Source organism: Phodopus roborovskii, unplaced genomic scaffold (assembly GCF_943737965.1).
Source record: "Phodopus roborovskii unplaced genomic scaffold, PHOROB, whole genome shotgun sequence".
NCBI lineage: Eukaryota > Metazoa > Chordata > Mammalia > Rodentia > Cricetidae > Phodopus > Phodopus roborovskii.
In genome coordinates, this window is record NW_026125052.1 from 17431684 (window position 1) to 17446395 (window position 14712).

Below are 14712 nucleotides of genomic sequence, written 5' to 3' on the forward strand. Positions count from 1 at the left end.
ACTCAGTCCTCCGACCGACCGACCGACAGAAGGAGGCCACCAGGCATCCCTGAGCCTCCTCATCTCCCAGGGTGTCCCCCCAGGGCAGCAGCCTGTGATCCTCCTAGTACGTACGTCTGCCTATCACAGTCCTCAGGTCCTAACGGCCTGAGAGGACAGCTGCACACCAAAAGCGCGTGTTCCAGAAAACAGATACTCAGAACAGAGTCACCGGCTGACACACACACACACACACACACACACACACACACACACCAGGGGGGACCCCCTTACCTCCAAGTCGGTTCTCGGTGTGAGGGGTGGTTGCAGATTCCTGGCCAAGGCACCAAATGAAAGATCCTCAAAGCAAGGACCTTCACACTCCCAACTCAGGAAAGACGACACCCTCAATCACTCATGAGAAGCGGTCTTGATGCAAACAGGGTCTGGAATTTGAGGTATTTAGGGCTTCTTAGATAGTATTTCTAAACTTGTAGCTTCCTGGGGTCACTGGAGAGTTAGGCTGTATTTTCCATCCTTCCACTACCTTCCAATGAACTTCAACGGGCAAAATTAACATTATGGCTTAGGGATCAGGCAAAATTAATATATGGCTTAGGGATCCTGTTACTGAAAGACCTGCAGAGCGTGGACCTTCACACTCCCACTCAGGAAAAGCAACACCCCAAATCACTCACGAGAAGCGATCTCAATGCAAATAGCATGAGGAGTTTTTATTCCAAGTGCACTGGGGTCCACAGTCATACGCCACACAGGGGTAGAGGACTGAGGACCTCAAGGGCAGAATTGAGACAGCTTTTATAGGATTTATATCAAAGCTAACAAGGCCAGTTTCAAGGCTAGCCTATTATTTTCATTAGGCCTAAAAGCAAGGTCATGGGACAGTTCAAAACTCAGAATGGTTAATAAGGTTTCCTAGGTTACAGAGATTTCAGAGAGTACACAGTTTTTACAAGGCAGGATTGTTTAGCGCACCTGCAAGGTTAGGGGGCTTTCTTTCTCTAGGACCAGCAGGCTCAGTGGCCTTGTCCTTAAGATAATGGGGGGGGGGGGCAGGGAGAATGTACTCCCCAGTCAGGGAGTTATCCATATCTATTGGCAGAGGCACTTGTTCTTTCTAGTTTTCCCTTCTTGCCATGAGTCCCGTCTCTTTTTGGGCTGGAGAGATGATTCAGCTGCTAAGAGCACTGGCTGCTCTTCACACGGTAGCTCACAGGCATGTTTCAGGGGACCTGTCCACCCATTTATAGCCTCCACAAGGGCAACAGGCACAAACGATATACAGCCATACACAGAAGCAAAATACCTATACACATAAAATAGGAATTGTGCCACTGGAATAGTCATTTCTGTAAACACCTATTCCCATTGGGCTGATTGGCCCCCAAGAACAGACTTTTATAACCATCTTTCTGAATTTTCAGTCTTGCAACAATGTCATGGTTGTGCACTAAGTACACAGTGAAGGAAGCAGATGAAGTAAAGCCTCTGGGCATAGAGGACATTTGGGGGCAGAGATGTATTCTGCAGCTAGCAGAAGCATTCAGCGATTCTGCTACTAGAGTTCTGTCCCCTAATTAGGTTCCCTCTGACTGTGCATTGTTTCTTTATCTTTTGTTTGTTTGTTTGTTTTTGTTTTGGGGGAAGCAGGGTTCAAGACAGGTTTCTCTGAGTAGTTCTGGCTGTCCTAGAACTTGCTCTGTAGACTAGGCTGGCCTTGAACTCAAAAGATCTGCCTGCCTCTGCCTCCTGCATGCTGGGATTAAAGCCATCTGCCACCACCAGCATTTCCTTATCTTTTAACTGAACATAAAATATGCATCTCCTCAAAGGGTCATTGGAAAGATCGAAACAAATACTTCATGAAAACCTGGCAGAGGACAAAGTAAGTTTCTTGTGCTGCCTATTGTCTGTCAACTTGACACATGCTAGAGTGATTTGGGAAGAGGGAACTTCAATTAAGAAAATGTCCCCTACAAGACTGGCCTGTGAGACATTTTATTGGTTAGTGATTGATGTGGCAGGGCCCAACCTCTTGTGGGTGGTGTCTCTCCTGGGTAGATGAGCTGAGGCCAGGCAGTGGTGGTGCATGCCTTTAATCCCAGCACTTGGGAGGCAGAGGATCTCTGAGTTCGAGGCCAGCCTGGTCTACAGAGTGAGTTCCAGGGCAGCTTCTAAAGCCACAGAGAAACCCTGTCTCGAAAACCATGAAAAGAGAGAGAGAGAGGCAGAGTGGGAGAGAGGGGCAGAGGGAAAGAGAGAGGGAGAGGAAGAGGGGGAGAGAGAGAGAGAGAGAGAGAGAGAGAGAGAGAGAGAGAGAGAGAGATGAGCAAATTATGAGGAACAAGGCACTAATCGGTCACATTCCCTGACTCCTGCTTCCAGGTTCCTGCCCTGCGAACCTGGGATTTCCCCTCAGTGCTGGTCATGTGACCTGAGAGTGGAAGCTGAAATAAATCTTTTTCTCCCCAAGTTGCTCTCGGTCATGGTCCGGGCATGCTAGCTTCACATTCCACAAGTGCTCGCAGAAGCGCTGGAATCCGTGCGTGCACCACTCCTTTGAGCTCTCCCTAGAGTGGCTGACCGGGACACTGAATCTGATCATTGCCAACTCTCTCCAGTCAGTGAAGTACTCACCTGCTGGGAGTGCAGGGGTCCAAGGATCCACCCTCAGGCCTTGAAGAGTGCCGCAAGCCTTCCTGGATCATTCCCGCAGCCCGGCGCGCGGGGGTGGGGGCTCCCTCTCCAGGCATGCGCGCTGGGCCAGTGGCGCGGCCCGTCAGGCACTGCGGTAGGCACCTCCGGGTCCGGGAGGACCCTGTCCCCAGCATGGCGGCGCCCAGCGAAGTGGCCGCGGCAGTCCTCGGTGAAGGCGATGGCGGGGGTTTTGGATCCTGGCTGGACGGACGGTTGGAGGCGCTGGGAGTGGACCGAGCCGTGTATGGCACTTACATTCTTGGTGTCCTCCAGGAGGAGGAGGAGGAAGAGAAGCTGGACGCCCTGCAGGGTATCCTTTCTGCTTTCCTGGTGAGTAGAGTAATCGGGACACATTCCACCAACCTTACTGAGACATCTGGGAACCTCTGCCATACTTCACATCGCTCTTCTCCTGTTGCTGTCACGAAGGCTTAGTGGATTTATCAGTAAGAAGTTTACTCTGAGGGGGAAGTGGGTTGCTGCTCCCCAGCCAGATTTTGGGAAGTCTGAAGGTTGCAGGTGCTTAGTGAGAAATGGGATTCCCGTGTTCCTGGCAACAAGGCTCCCTGGGTGCCTTTGGGTGTGCTAGATAGTGTTCTGAAGCCATTGAGATGTGTGAATGACAGTTTGATCATAAACGTCTAACAGTTCCATTGCCATCCGTTTGCAGCGTTTAGAGAAGGGAATAAAATGCTCTTGAGATGTCTGCCCATCAGTGGGTAGTCTTAGGGCTGTCCCATGACGAAAGCCAGTAGGAACTTTCCTCTTGGCTCTATTTCAGATATGAGTCCTCCAAAGGTAAGCTGGTAGGGGAAGATCTTTCATGATAAGCAGGACTTGGAAACTCAGTAATTATTGATGGTTGTTGGGTGGGTGGTGTGATGAGACAGATTGGAAAAGCAGATAAGGTATTTAGCCTTTGAGAAGCAGATTAATGGGCTGGGCGTGGTGATGCACGCCTTTACTCCCAGGTCTCAGGAGGCAGAGGCAGGCAATGTTTTGCGGTCTACATAGTGAGTTCAGGATAGCCAGGGCACAGAGAAACACTGTTTCAAAAATCCAAAAGCAGATTGATGCCATATGTACCATGATGCATGTCTGTTATCCCAACACTGAGGAGGACAGCAAGTTGGAGGCTAACTTCGGGCTTACAAAGTGAGACCCTAGAAAAACATAGCAGGCAGATTCACTAATTCACAAATTTGTACTTTCAAGCTATTTTTATGTATCAGGTGACCAGGATGCCCACTTTTCCATACTGATCATTTGTTCACTCCAACTTGTGTTGGAGTTCATTCCAACTTGTGTCACTCCCAACAGAGACAGTTAATTAGGTTAGATTAGATTTCCTACATGTGTTGTCTATGACTGTCCTGCAGTCTTTTCTAGAGAGATGGCTCAGTGGTTAAGAGCACTTGATACTCTTACAAAGGAACTGAGTTCCATTCCCAATACCCACTTGGTGACTCACAATCATCTATAATTCTAGCTTCAAAGAATCAGATGCCCTCTTGTGACCTCTATGGGTCACAGGCATGCGTATGGTAAACAGACATACATGCAGAACACTCATAATACATAAAATAAATAAAAACCTAAGAAATAAATATGATCAGCTTAAAAGTAAAATTTGCCATGTCTTCACTAAATACCATAGAAATTGTTATCCTCACATAAGGTTTAGGGGAGCTCTTGAAAACCAAACTGCTACTATGAGAGTCTCCATCTCATCAAAGGCTTTGTTCTTCGATGTCTGTCTCAATGAGCAGATTTGGAGAATGGCTTCATCTGTTGCTCTTAAGGTCAATATTCAAGGACTACTAAGAGTCAAAAGTTATGGTGGTCTAGATACAAATATGCACGTACATTCTTTATATTGACAGATAGAAGGCAGGGTTTTTGTTTTCAAACCTAAAAGTAATATTTGGATGTGGGGCACATGCTAGAGGCATACCCTAAAGTTCAGTTCACTGATGAGGACATACTGGAAATATAACGCTGCAGCTGTCCCCGCTCCCATGGCAAAGAAACCTTGGTCTATAAATGGAAAAGAGCTAAGGGGACTTAGTAAGGCAGCTTGGAGGCTCAGTGAGAATACAGCACAGTAAATTCTTCCCTTCCACCCTGAATTGCAAATTATAAGAAGAAAGAATAGAAGGCAAGGGCTTTGAGGTTTTTTTTGCAGCTGTGAGGTTTCTAAGGACTCTGGGAAGAAGTTGAGTTTGGTACTTAGTATTTTTCCATGGCGAACACTAATGGAGTCTATGTCTGTTGCTAAGGAGAAGTAAGTGCTTGTTCTAAACTCTTGGTAGAAGACAGAACATTATCAAGACACCTGTTTGTTCTTAGCTGTCTCTTGTATAAACTGCAGAGACAAGATCATTTTAAGGGTGATTTCCCCCTCTGAGAGCTCATCTATGTGTAAACTGTCTCTGGGAAGGACTGCCAGGAATTGTAGTGTGGCAGGGGTTTCTGGTCATGAAGTAGTTGAGAGCGTCTCTACAGACAATATGGTCTCTGCAGAGAAATGTTTTTGCTTTTTGTTTTTTGAGACAGGGTTTCTCTGCGTAACAGCCCCAGCTGTCCTGCTGTCCTGGAACTTGCTCTGTACACTAGTTCAATTTGAGATCTGGTGTCCTCTTCTGGACTGCAGGCATGCATGTGTGTATATATGAATCTTAAAAAAGAAGAAGAAGAAGAATGAGGAGGGCTACCCTAAGTCCCTAAGTTAGCATCAGGATGAGTTCTGGGACACTCAAGATTACTCCAATGAGAAGCACACTCTTCTGGGGCCTGAGTCCTCTCAGGGTTCCTTCTTGTTCCCAGTGGGAAGAGCAGGGTTCTACACATGACTTCATTGGCTTGCTGCTGGTTTTAAAAGCTTTTCAGGAAATTAACTGTTATGCTTTTCCAACTAGGAAGAAGATTCCCTCCTTGATAACTGTAAGGAAATTGTGGAACGATGGTCAGAAACACAAAATGTTACCACCAAAGTAGAAAAAGAAGGTAGAGTTGGCCTTTAAAAAAAAAAAAAAAAAACACTTAATTCTTCTATATAAACTGTGTGATGTGTGTAGTGTGTATGTAGTGTGAGTGTGTACATGTTATGTGCCTGTGTGCGTATTCCTGAGCTGTATGGGGGTCAAGACAACTTCCAGGGTTTGGATCTATCTGTCTTTCCACCTTGTGGGTCATAGGGATCAAATTCAGACCAGGAGGATGGCCAAGAGTGCCTCTACTTACCAAGCCATCTCACTGGTCTCAGTTACTGTTTTGGATCCAATCCCCAGGGCAGCTGTTAAGAAGTGAGAGTTTTATTTTCTTCTTTGGGTACTCACTCTTCCTAAGGTATATCTCTAGGTTTTACCAATTATGGGTTTGCTTTCGTGTCTTTTCAATCCACCCTGACCACACTCATCTTCACTGTGGTATGGATGTGTATTTCTTTGTTTTTTGTTTTGTTTTTAAACAAAATCTCACTGTGAATAGCCCAGACTCGTTTTTTTTTTTTGTTTGTTTGTTTGTTTTTATTCTTCAAGACAGAGTTTCTCTGTGTAGCTTTGGAGCCTGTCCTGGCACACTAAACCAGACTGGCCTCGAACCCACAGAGATCCTCCTGCCTCTGCCTCCTGAGTGCTAGGATTAAAGGCGTGTGCCACCACTAGCCAGCCCTTATTTGGTTTTGGGTTTTTTCTTTTGTTTTGTTTTTTGTTTGTTTTTTATTTCTTTTCAGTTTTTTTGAGACAGAGCTTTGAAGACTGTCTTGGAACTAGCTCTAGTAGACCAGGCTGGTCTCAAACTCAGAGATCTGCCTTCCTCTGCCTCCTAAGTGCTGGGTTTAAAGGCCTGTGCCACCACTGTCCTGCCTTTTTTTCTTTTCTTTTTCTTTCTTTTTTTTTTTTTTTTAAGACAGGGTTTATGTAGCCCTGGCTGTCCTGGAACTCACTTTGTAGACCAGTCTGGCCTTGAACTCAGCCTCTGCCTCCTGAGCACTAAGATTAAAGGCATGTTCCACCATGACCCAGCATGGCTGGAACTCTTTATGTAGCCCCCAGCTTGCCTTGTGTTTCTAACTCTTTTGCCTCAGCCTCCTAAGAGCTACAGATGTGACCACAGTACCTGCATCATTTTGGTTTTTACTTTTCCTCCCATCCTATGCCCCTAGTAGATTTGTATCACACATATGGGGTCAGCTGTAGTCTTCTGAACTCAAGTTGACAAGTTTTAAAGGCAGGAGCCTTCTTCAGCCACTGAGCCGTGCCAATTGCTCATCCACATTTTTCATATTCTCATTACATAGCATAATTTTTGGTTGAGGTTCTGCTTCTTTTGGCTGTGAAAATGAAAGAGAAATGGGTTTATATGTACATTAGGATGGTAAATTAGCTACACAGAAGCCAAACTTGTAAAGAGTCTAAACTAAATTATATACTGTTGAGGCAGGTGGATCTCTGTGAGTTCAAGGCCAGCTTAGTCTATAGAGTGAGTTCCAGGACAGCCAGGGCTACACAGAGAAACCCTGTGGTGGTGGGGGTAGTGGTGGTGGGTATGTACTGATACTCCTCAGTCTTGAGTATACAATAGAATCACATGATATACTTGGTTTGGGGCCCAGGTATTTGTGTTTTGTTTTGTCTTTCCTTGGTGTTGCTATAATAAAGTTATGGAATTAAGGGCTGGGGAGATGGCTTGGTAGTTAAGAGCACTGACTGCTCTTCTAGAGGTCCCCGGTTCAATTCCCAGCACCCACACAACAACTCACAACTGCCTGTAACTCCAGTTCCAGAGGATCTTGGACCCTCATACAGACATGTGTGCAGGCAAAATACCTGTGCACATGAAAAAAGTAATTTTTTAAAAAGACATGAAATTAAAAGTTGGGTTTTTTAAGGTCAACTTTTTTTTTTTATTTTAATGTGCATTTGTGTATTTGTCTGTGTGTGGGTATGTGCATTTGAGTGGAGGTACCCACAGAGGCATTGGATCTCCTCAAGCTCAAGCACCTATGTGGATGCTGGGAACTAAACCCAGGTCCTTTGCAAGCACTCGTAAACAACTGAGCCATCTCTAGCCCCAGGCATTAGTGTTTTTTTGTTGTTTGTTTTTTTAAGTTCCTCTATTTCAAGGCTAGTCTGGTCTACAGAGCTAGTTCCAGGACAGGCTCCAAAATAACAGAGGAAGCCCAGTCTCGAAAAACAAAACAACACAAACAAAAAGTTCCTCTAGAGCAGGTGAGATGTCTCAACAAGTGAAGGTGCCTGTTGCACAAGCCTGGTGTCCCAGGTTCCATCCCTGGGAGCACATAAAGGAGAGAACTGTCCTCAGGTACCAGTACTGACTAGCTGGGTTAGATTTGGGGGCGTGTCTTTGTTCACACCTCTCCTGTGCCCCCCTCCATCTGCCTCACAGATGAAGTCCAGGCCATTGCCACCTTGATTGAGAAGCAGGCACAGATCGTGGTGAAGCCCAGGATGGTTTCTGAAGAAGAGAGGCAGAGGAAAGCAGCCCTGCTGGCCCAGTATGCAGATGTGACAGACGAAGAGGAATATCCTTTTTGGAGGCTCTGCACCATTTTCCCAGGCTCATGCTAGAAAGGTTAGACAGTCTACATCACCCTGCAGAAGTCACAACCCCCTTTCCAGCTTAGGTTTCTTTTTCAGAATGTCAGTGATTCTGGGCCTTTGTGGGTTAAAAAAAAAACAAAAAAAAAAAAAACATGTGCTGGGCGGTGGTGGCACCGCCTTAATCCCAGTGCTCTAGAGCCAGAGGGAGGCGGATCTCTGTGGGTTCCAGGTCAGCCTGGTCTACAGAGTGAGTTCAGGACAGCCAAGGCTACACAGAGAAACCCTTTGTCTAAAAACAAAACACAAAATAACAACACAAAAATGATGTTAAAATAGTTGATACGGAACTTATATCTTCATCACATAACTGGTACGCTCCAGAAAACAAACAATGCCTTTACCGGACTGTATTGTTTCTAGAATAAGAAAGTGCTGTGATTCCTTGCACTGTGTGACACTGTATTACTTACTGCTATTACAAAGTACAAAGAAGAAAGAAGGCAATGGTTACTTTGGCTCACAGTTTGAACTGATGCCCTCCATCATGGTAGGGAGGGCATGGTGGCAGCAGGCAGCAGCTGGTCACATTGCCATCACAGTCAGGAGGCAAAGAGAAACCATTGCTGCCATCAACCAGCATCCCCTTTTGTTTAGTCTGGGACTCGGCCCTAGGCAAGGTTGCCTCCCATATTCAGGGTTAATCTAAAAACTTCATTACAGATGCACCAGAGGTTTGTCTCCATGGTAACTCTCATCAAGCTGACAGTCAAGATGGACCATCACAAATACTTTTATATACAGTGTTGTATCCCACTTCCAAAACCAACTTTTTTTTTAGAGACAGAGTCTCATTGTATAGATCAGGCTGGCCTCAAACTCAGAAATCCACCTAACTCCCGCCTTCTGTCACTCAACTCAAAAGGCATGTATCACCATGTCTGGCTTCCAAAAAAAGACTTTTAAAGCATGAGCTATCCTGAGGTTAAAACACAGATTTCTGGGCTTTTCCTGAGTTTCTGATATGAAGTAGGCTCAAGATAAGAATCCATGGATGTGAACTTCTTGAAAGTTCCTGGAAGCTCTGAGAATTACAGTGTGTGTGTGTAAGTAAGTGCATGTGCATGAATGCATGCATATATGTGTTCATGCATGGGTGTGTGTATGCATGCATGTTCTCATTCTGCCCAGATGGTATTGAACTTTCTTTGAGAATCTTCCTGGCTCCACATCCCTAGTGTTGGAGCTATGCTGCTTTTAGGTTAATATTAATGTAGGGTCTTTAGTATTCAGGAGTGAGTCTTTTTTTTTTTTTTTTTTTTTTTTGTTTTGTTTTGTTTTGTTTTTTAAGACAGAGTTTCTCTGTGGCTTTGGAAGTTGTCTTGGAACTTTTGGAGACTGGTCTTGAACTCAGAGAGATCCGCCTACCTCTGCCTCCTGAGTGCTAGGACTAAAGCCACCACCACCTGGCTCTATGAGTGAATCTTACAGAAGCCTGAGACATTTCCTCTAAGCTAAGATTTTCAGAAATGAGTCTCCTGGGTTTACCTTTACATCCATGATGCTGTTCTCATTGCACTCAGCTTGCTTTCCTTACCCATGTCTACTGTCTGTTCTTCAAACTCCATTTGAGATGTGTAAGGCCTTTTCCCACCTGGTTTTCCTTAACATCACTCACCGAAGCAGATGAGAAAGATGATCCCGGTGCCTCAACAAACATCGCGTCTGACAAATGTATCCTTCTCTTTGTCCATGCCTTGTTTTTCTCCAAGGATGTCATGTCATGCCAGTAGTAGGAGCCCTGTTCCTAGCACAGCCCTGGATAGTTAATTTAGCAAACACTCTACCCAAAGAAAGTAAGTTCACACACACTGGGTGTTAGCCGCCAATTTTCAAGGATGACTTTGAATTTCTAGTCTCTGCCTCCACCTCCAAGTGCTGTGATTAAAAGTGTGTGCCACACCTAACAAAGTAGATGGGGGTTTTGTTCTGTATGTTTGTTTGGGAAACAGGATCTTACTCTAGTCCTGGCTAGCCTGAAACTCTCTAGATGGACCAGGCTTGCCTTGAACTCACAGAGATCTGCATGTCTCTTTCGCTTGAGTGCTGTGCTTAAAGGAATGCACACCCACACCTGGCTTCTCGCCTTTTGCTTTTTTTTTTTTTTTTTTTTTTTTTTTTTGAGACAGAGTTTCTCCGTAGTCCTGGGTGGTCTGAAACTCTCAGAGATCACCTGTCTCTGCCTCCCCTGAGTGCTGGGATTAAAGTCATGGGTCACCACACTGGACCCCACCTGGCTTGATTTTGTCTTTTTGAAATAAAAGTCTCTTTTAGCCCAGGTTAAACTCAAATTGGCTGTGTTGGAGGCTGTCCTTGAATTGCTTTTACCTCCTGTAAAACATGAGCTACTACACCCAGCTAGAAGGATTTCTTTTTTCTTTTTGGTTGTTTTTGAGTGCTGGGATTAAAGGGCACTACCTCCTGGCTAACTAGAGGATTTCTAAGAAAAAATAAAAAGTTATATTCCCACCTCAAAGTGGTGGCACACACCTTTAATCCCAGCACTCAGGAGGCAGAGGCAGGAGGATCTCTGTGAGTTTGAGGCCAGCCTGGTCTACAGAGTGAGTTCCAAGACAGCAAGGGCTACACAGAGAAACCCTGTTTTAAAAAACCAAAAAAAAAAAAAAAAAAAGTATATTCTCTGCAGCTCTGAATTGCCCAGGACTGGGGGAAGAGGAGAGAATAAAAATGTTTAAGTTTTATCTTTATTTTCAAAGACCTTGTAATTGGAAAGAAAACACAGATACTAAATACTTAAAGCTGAAAGTACAATCAGTACTGAAATGTGTGTTGATGAAGGTCCCCATTAATAAGTCTTAGATATTTCTTAAGAAGGTAAATTTAGAATTCACCTCCTAGGTGAAGGGTTAAAGTGGGTTATCAGATATTTTCTCAGGAATTTGTTTCTAGTGTGAGGGATTGGCCCAGGGCCTTGGGTGTGCTTAGGTAAGGACTCGGTTGCTGAGCTCTCTTCTCAGCCTGAGACTCATGTATTTTATAGCCTGATGTAGAAAAACATCACACTTCAAGAGTATAGAAGAGAATGCCTAGTAGGTTTTATTTTTTTAGTGTCTGTATGTATGAATGTATGAATGTAAGTATGTATGTATACCATATGTATGCTTATGTATGTATGTATGTATGTATGTATGTATGTATACCATGTGTGTGCTTGATGCCCCCAGAGGCCAGAAGAGGGCATCAGATCCCTTGGAACTGGAGTTACAGATGGTTGTGAACCACGATGTAGATTCTGGGGATTGAACCCTGGTCTTCTAGAAGAGCAGTTAGTGCTCTTAACTGCTGAGTCATCTCTGCAGCTCCTTATATTTTGTTTTTAAAGTTAGAAGAAATAAGGAATAAAGTTTTTGCTGTTTTATAACTTTTGTTAAACTTAATTTTATGTCTTATAAGTTCAGTGTTGACAATATAACATGGTTTTTCACTTAAACTCTATAGAAAAAAGGTCAAATTAACAGAATTCACTAAGAATAAACCTTTGAAAGCATTTTAATAGTGCCAAGTGCATAGCATTTCTCCAGCAGCAGTATTATTGTTTTTATTGACTTACCCTAGGCTCAGCAGCTGTATTCTGCTATAGAAGACAATTTGTACTTAGTTTGGAGTGAGATTTTATTTTCTTTAGTTGTAAGTATAAACTTTATTTGTATTTTTTAAATGTCCTTGTAAATGAAACCCATTTTTATAAAATATTTCAAAGTTCAGGTTTACTTGTCCAAATGAGATTTTTTTGGTTTAGCTTTTGAAGACTTATCTTCAAAGCTGTTTCTCTGTGAAATAGTTTTGGCTGTCCTGGAACTCATTTTGTAGACCTAAGATCCACAGAGGCTAGATCCCCTGGAACTGGAGTTATGCGTGGGTATGAGTGAGCTATTGCCTGGGAATGAACCTCTGTTAGAGCAAGTGCTTATGATCACTGAGCCATTTCTCTTGCCCAAACCAAAGCTTCTTCTTTTTATACTAGGAATACTTAAGAGTGCATTTAGAACTCTGTGTAGAGAATGGGCGTATGGAGTGGGGGAACTGCAGGGTTATTGCCTGTAGGATATGTACCTTAATTCCTTGACTCACTGGTAGCTCTGTTCCGAAACACCAACGTGGAAGATGTTCTCAATGCTCGGAAACTGGAGCGAGACTCTCTTCGGGATGAGTCCCAAAGGAAGAAGGAACAGGACAAGCTGCAGAGGGAGAAGGACAAACTAGCCAAGCAGGAGCGCAAGGAGAAAGAAAAGAAAAGGACACAGAGGGGGGAACGCAAGCGATAACCTCGGCCCACTCTGTTCCTTCCACCCGCGAATTGATTGTGCATCTGCATATTTAAGAGGACTGAGACTAATGCATTTCCCCAAATTTCCTAAGGCTTTCCCCCTCTGTTTACATGTTCAAAAGGAAAATCACAATCACTTGTAACTACAAAATGTGCCATGTTTGGTGGTGTGGGCAATCAATTCTAGTTAGTATCTTTACCAAAGATCTGGAATTAGGGTAACCTTTCTATTTTAGTACTGAAATCCTGTGCTCTTCTGGCTTTTTTAAAAAAGGTCTTCCCTCACTTTGTATAATTAGCCAGATTCAGAAAGCTAACATCCTGAAGGAAACATGATCATTCCTTCTGAGATTTAAAAAAAAAAAAAAAAAAAAAAAAAAGAGAAGGAAAAAGTGCAAATTGCTCCTGTGGCAATATTCGCCTCAAAATGTAGTGGGTTTTTGTTTTGAAACAGGGTTTCATTCTGTAATCTAGGCTGGCCTTGAACTCGGTTCAGTGCCCTTGCCTCAGTTTCTCAGCCTTAGGATTATGACTTGTAGTAGCAGTATTTTATGGCCGAAATAGCTAATGAAGAACCCTACCTAGATTCAGATTTTATATAACAGGTTAGGAAAGTGGAAGGTGGTATTTGGGGTGTGATAGATCTAGGCTTCAGCTGTAGCTGGGTTGAGTGCCTTCTTTGCACATAAGGCCCTGGGATTGATCCCCAGTACTGAAGACAAACTTAATGTATGGGAGAATCAAGTATCTTTAAAATAGAGAACTACATACTTTTCATTAGTCTATGACTTAAGAAGGATGTGTTGGTTTGAGATATAAGGTTATCACTTAGTTTCCTTGAATCCCCTCTTGATTTTATTCTTGATTTATTCTGCAGGTATGTCCAATTTTTTAATATTGTGGCATAACTTTTTTTTAAAACTTGCAAAAAAATCATGTTTTTAAAGTAAGTTTATGATTTTGTGTTAGGCTGAATTTACAGCTACCCTCAGCCACATGTTAGACACACCTGCAACATGAGTACTAAGACCTAATAATTCCTGGTTTGGAGAAACCGAAGGAATTACTCTTTTAGAGAAAAACACTGGAAATTTTGCTAACACAAGATATATAGTTGGTGGTTAACAAGCCTATGAATGAGTGAGTGGACAAACTGAGAGTCAAGGGCGGGCAGACACTCCAGTCCTGTCACAGCCATGCCCAGCTGTAAATCAAGTCCTTCTTTACTTGACTTTGGCAACAGCTATCAAAAGCCTCAAGAGAACAATTTCTCTAACAAGATACAGTAGATATTTTATACCAGGGGTTAGAAGACTACCACTCACAGGCCAAGTTTGGCCCAGTCTTTTTTTGTACGGGGCAAACTAAAATGGTTTTTTTACATTTTTAAAAGGTTATAAAAGAAAGACATTCATGATTGAGACCATATGTGGCCTATAAAACTTAGTACTTACTAGTATTTGGAGAGTCTTCTGACTTGTTTTTGTATCATTAGCTACCTTTGTGCAGAAGAAAAAACAAACATGGTTAAGGAAGGGAGATAATGCTGCCTCTTTATCCTACAACCATGGCACTGCAAAAATAACCACCCTTTTCTTTTTTAAAATAAACTATTTAAATCAGTGTTGTCTGTCTTGTTTTTTCCAACTGCTGGTGGAAAGGTACATGAGATTGGTCCCTTGGAATGATCTTTATCGTCTGGTTAGCCTTGTAAGCATATTCTCTATTAAATTGTTTCCAAGTTTCCTGTGGAGTAAAGATTAGCTCAGAGGCTTATCCTGTGTTTTGGAGCTTGTGTAAGTTGGCTTTGAAGTCCTGTGAGGCACTGCTGGTCTTCATCCTTTATGTGGTGGCAGCAGAAAACCACAGTACTTTGGGACTTCCTTTTCACCTTTATTTTGGCTTCTGAAGGAGTCAAGATTATATCCATCCTTTAAGGGTATTTATTTCAATTTTCTAGGATTTTTTGTTTGTTTGTTTGTTTGTTTTGTTTTTGAGACAGGATCTTGCCTAGCCTGGGCTGCCTCTTGCTTTGTAACCTGTTACCTTTGAATTCCTGACCTTGCATCAGTCACCCAGCTGCAGGTATTATAGGCATGTGTCAAC

General features: G+C 43.4%; 1 protein-coding gene across 1 annotated transcript; it reads left to right on the forward strand.

Moving 5' to 3' along the window:
- Nucleotides 1-2730: 2730 nt before the first annotated feature.
- On the forward strand, nucleotides 2731-14232 carry Ccdc43 (coiled-coil domain containing 43). The gene is made up of 5 exons (XM_051177914.1): nucleotides 2731-3027; nucleotides 5616-5703; nucleotides 8107-8242; nucleotides 9937-9992; nucleotides 12417-14232. The coding sequence occupies exons 1-5, from the start codon at nucleotides 2752-2754 to the stop codon at nucleotides 12602-12604; spliced, it is 744 nt and encodes a 247-aa protein (XP_051033871.1). The 5' UTR covers nucleotides 2731-2751; the 3' UTR covers nucleotides 12605-14232.
- Nucleotides 14233-14712: the final 480 nt, after the last annotated feature.

What these genes read in the sequence shown, in the direction of transcription:
- Ccdc43 (XM_051177914.1), top strand. Translation starts at nt 2,752, where the DNA reads ATGCGCGCTGGGCCAGTGGCGCGGCCCGTCAGGCACTGCGGTAGGCAC. An exon ending in CACCAAAGTAGAAAAAGAAG is followed by an intron (nt 5,704 to 8,106) that starts GTAGAGTTGGCC and finishes TCTGCCTCACAG; the next exon opens with ATGAAGTCCAGGCCATTGCC. An exon ending in AAACATCGCGTCTGACAAAT is followed by an intron (nt 9,993 to 12,416) that starts GTATCCTTCTCT and finishes ACTCACTGGTAG; the next exon opens with CTCTGTTCCGAAACACCAAC.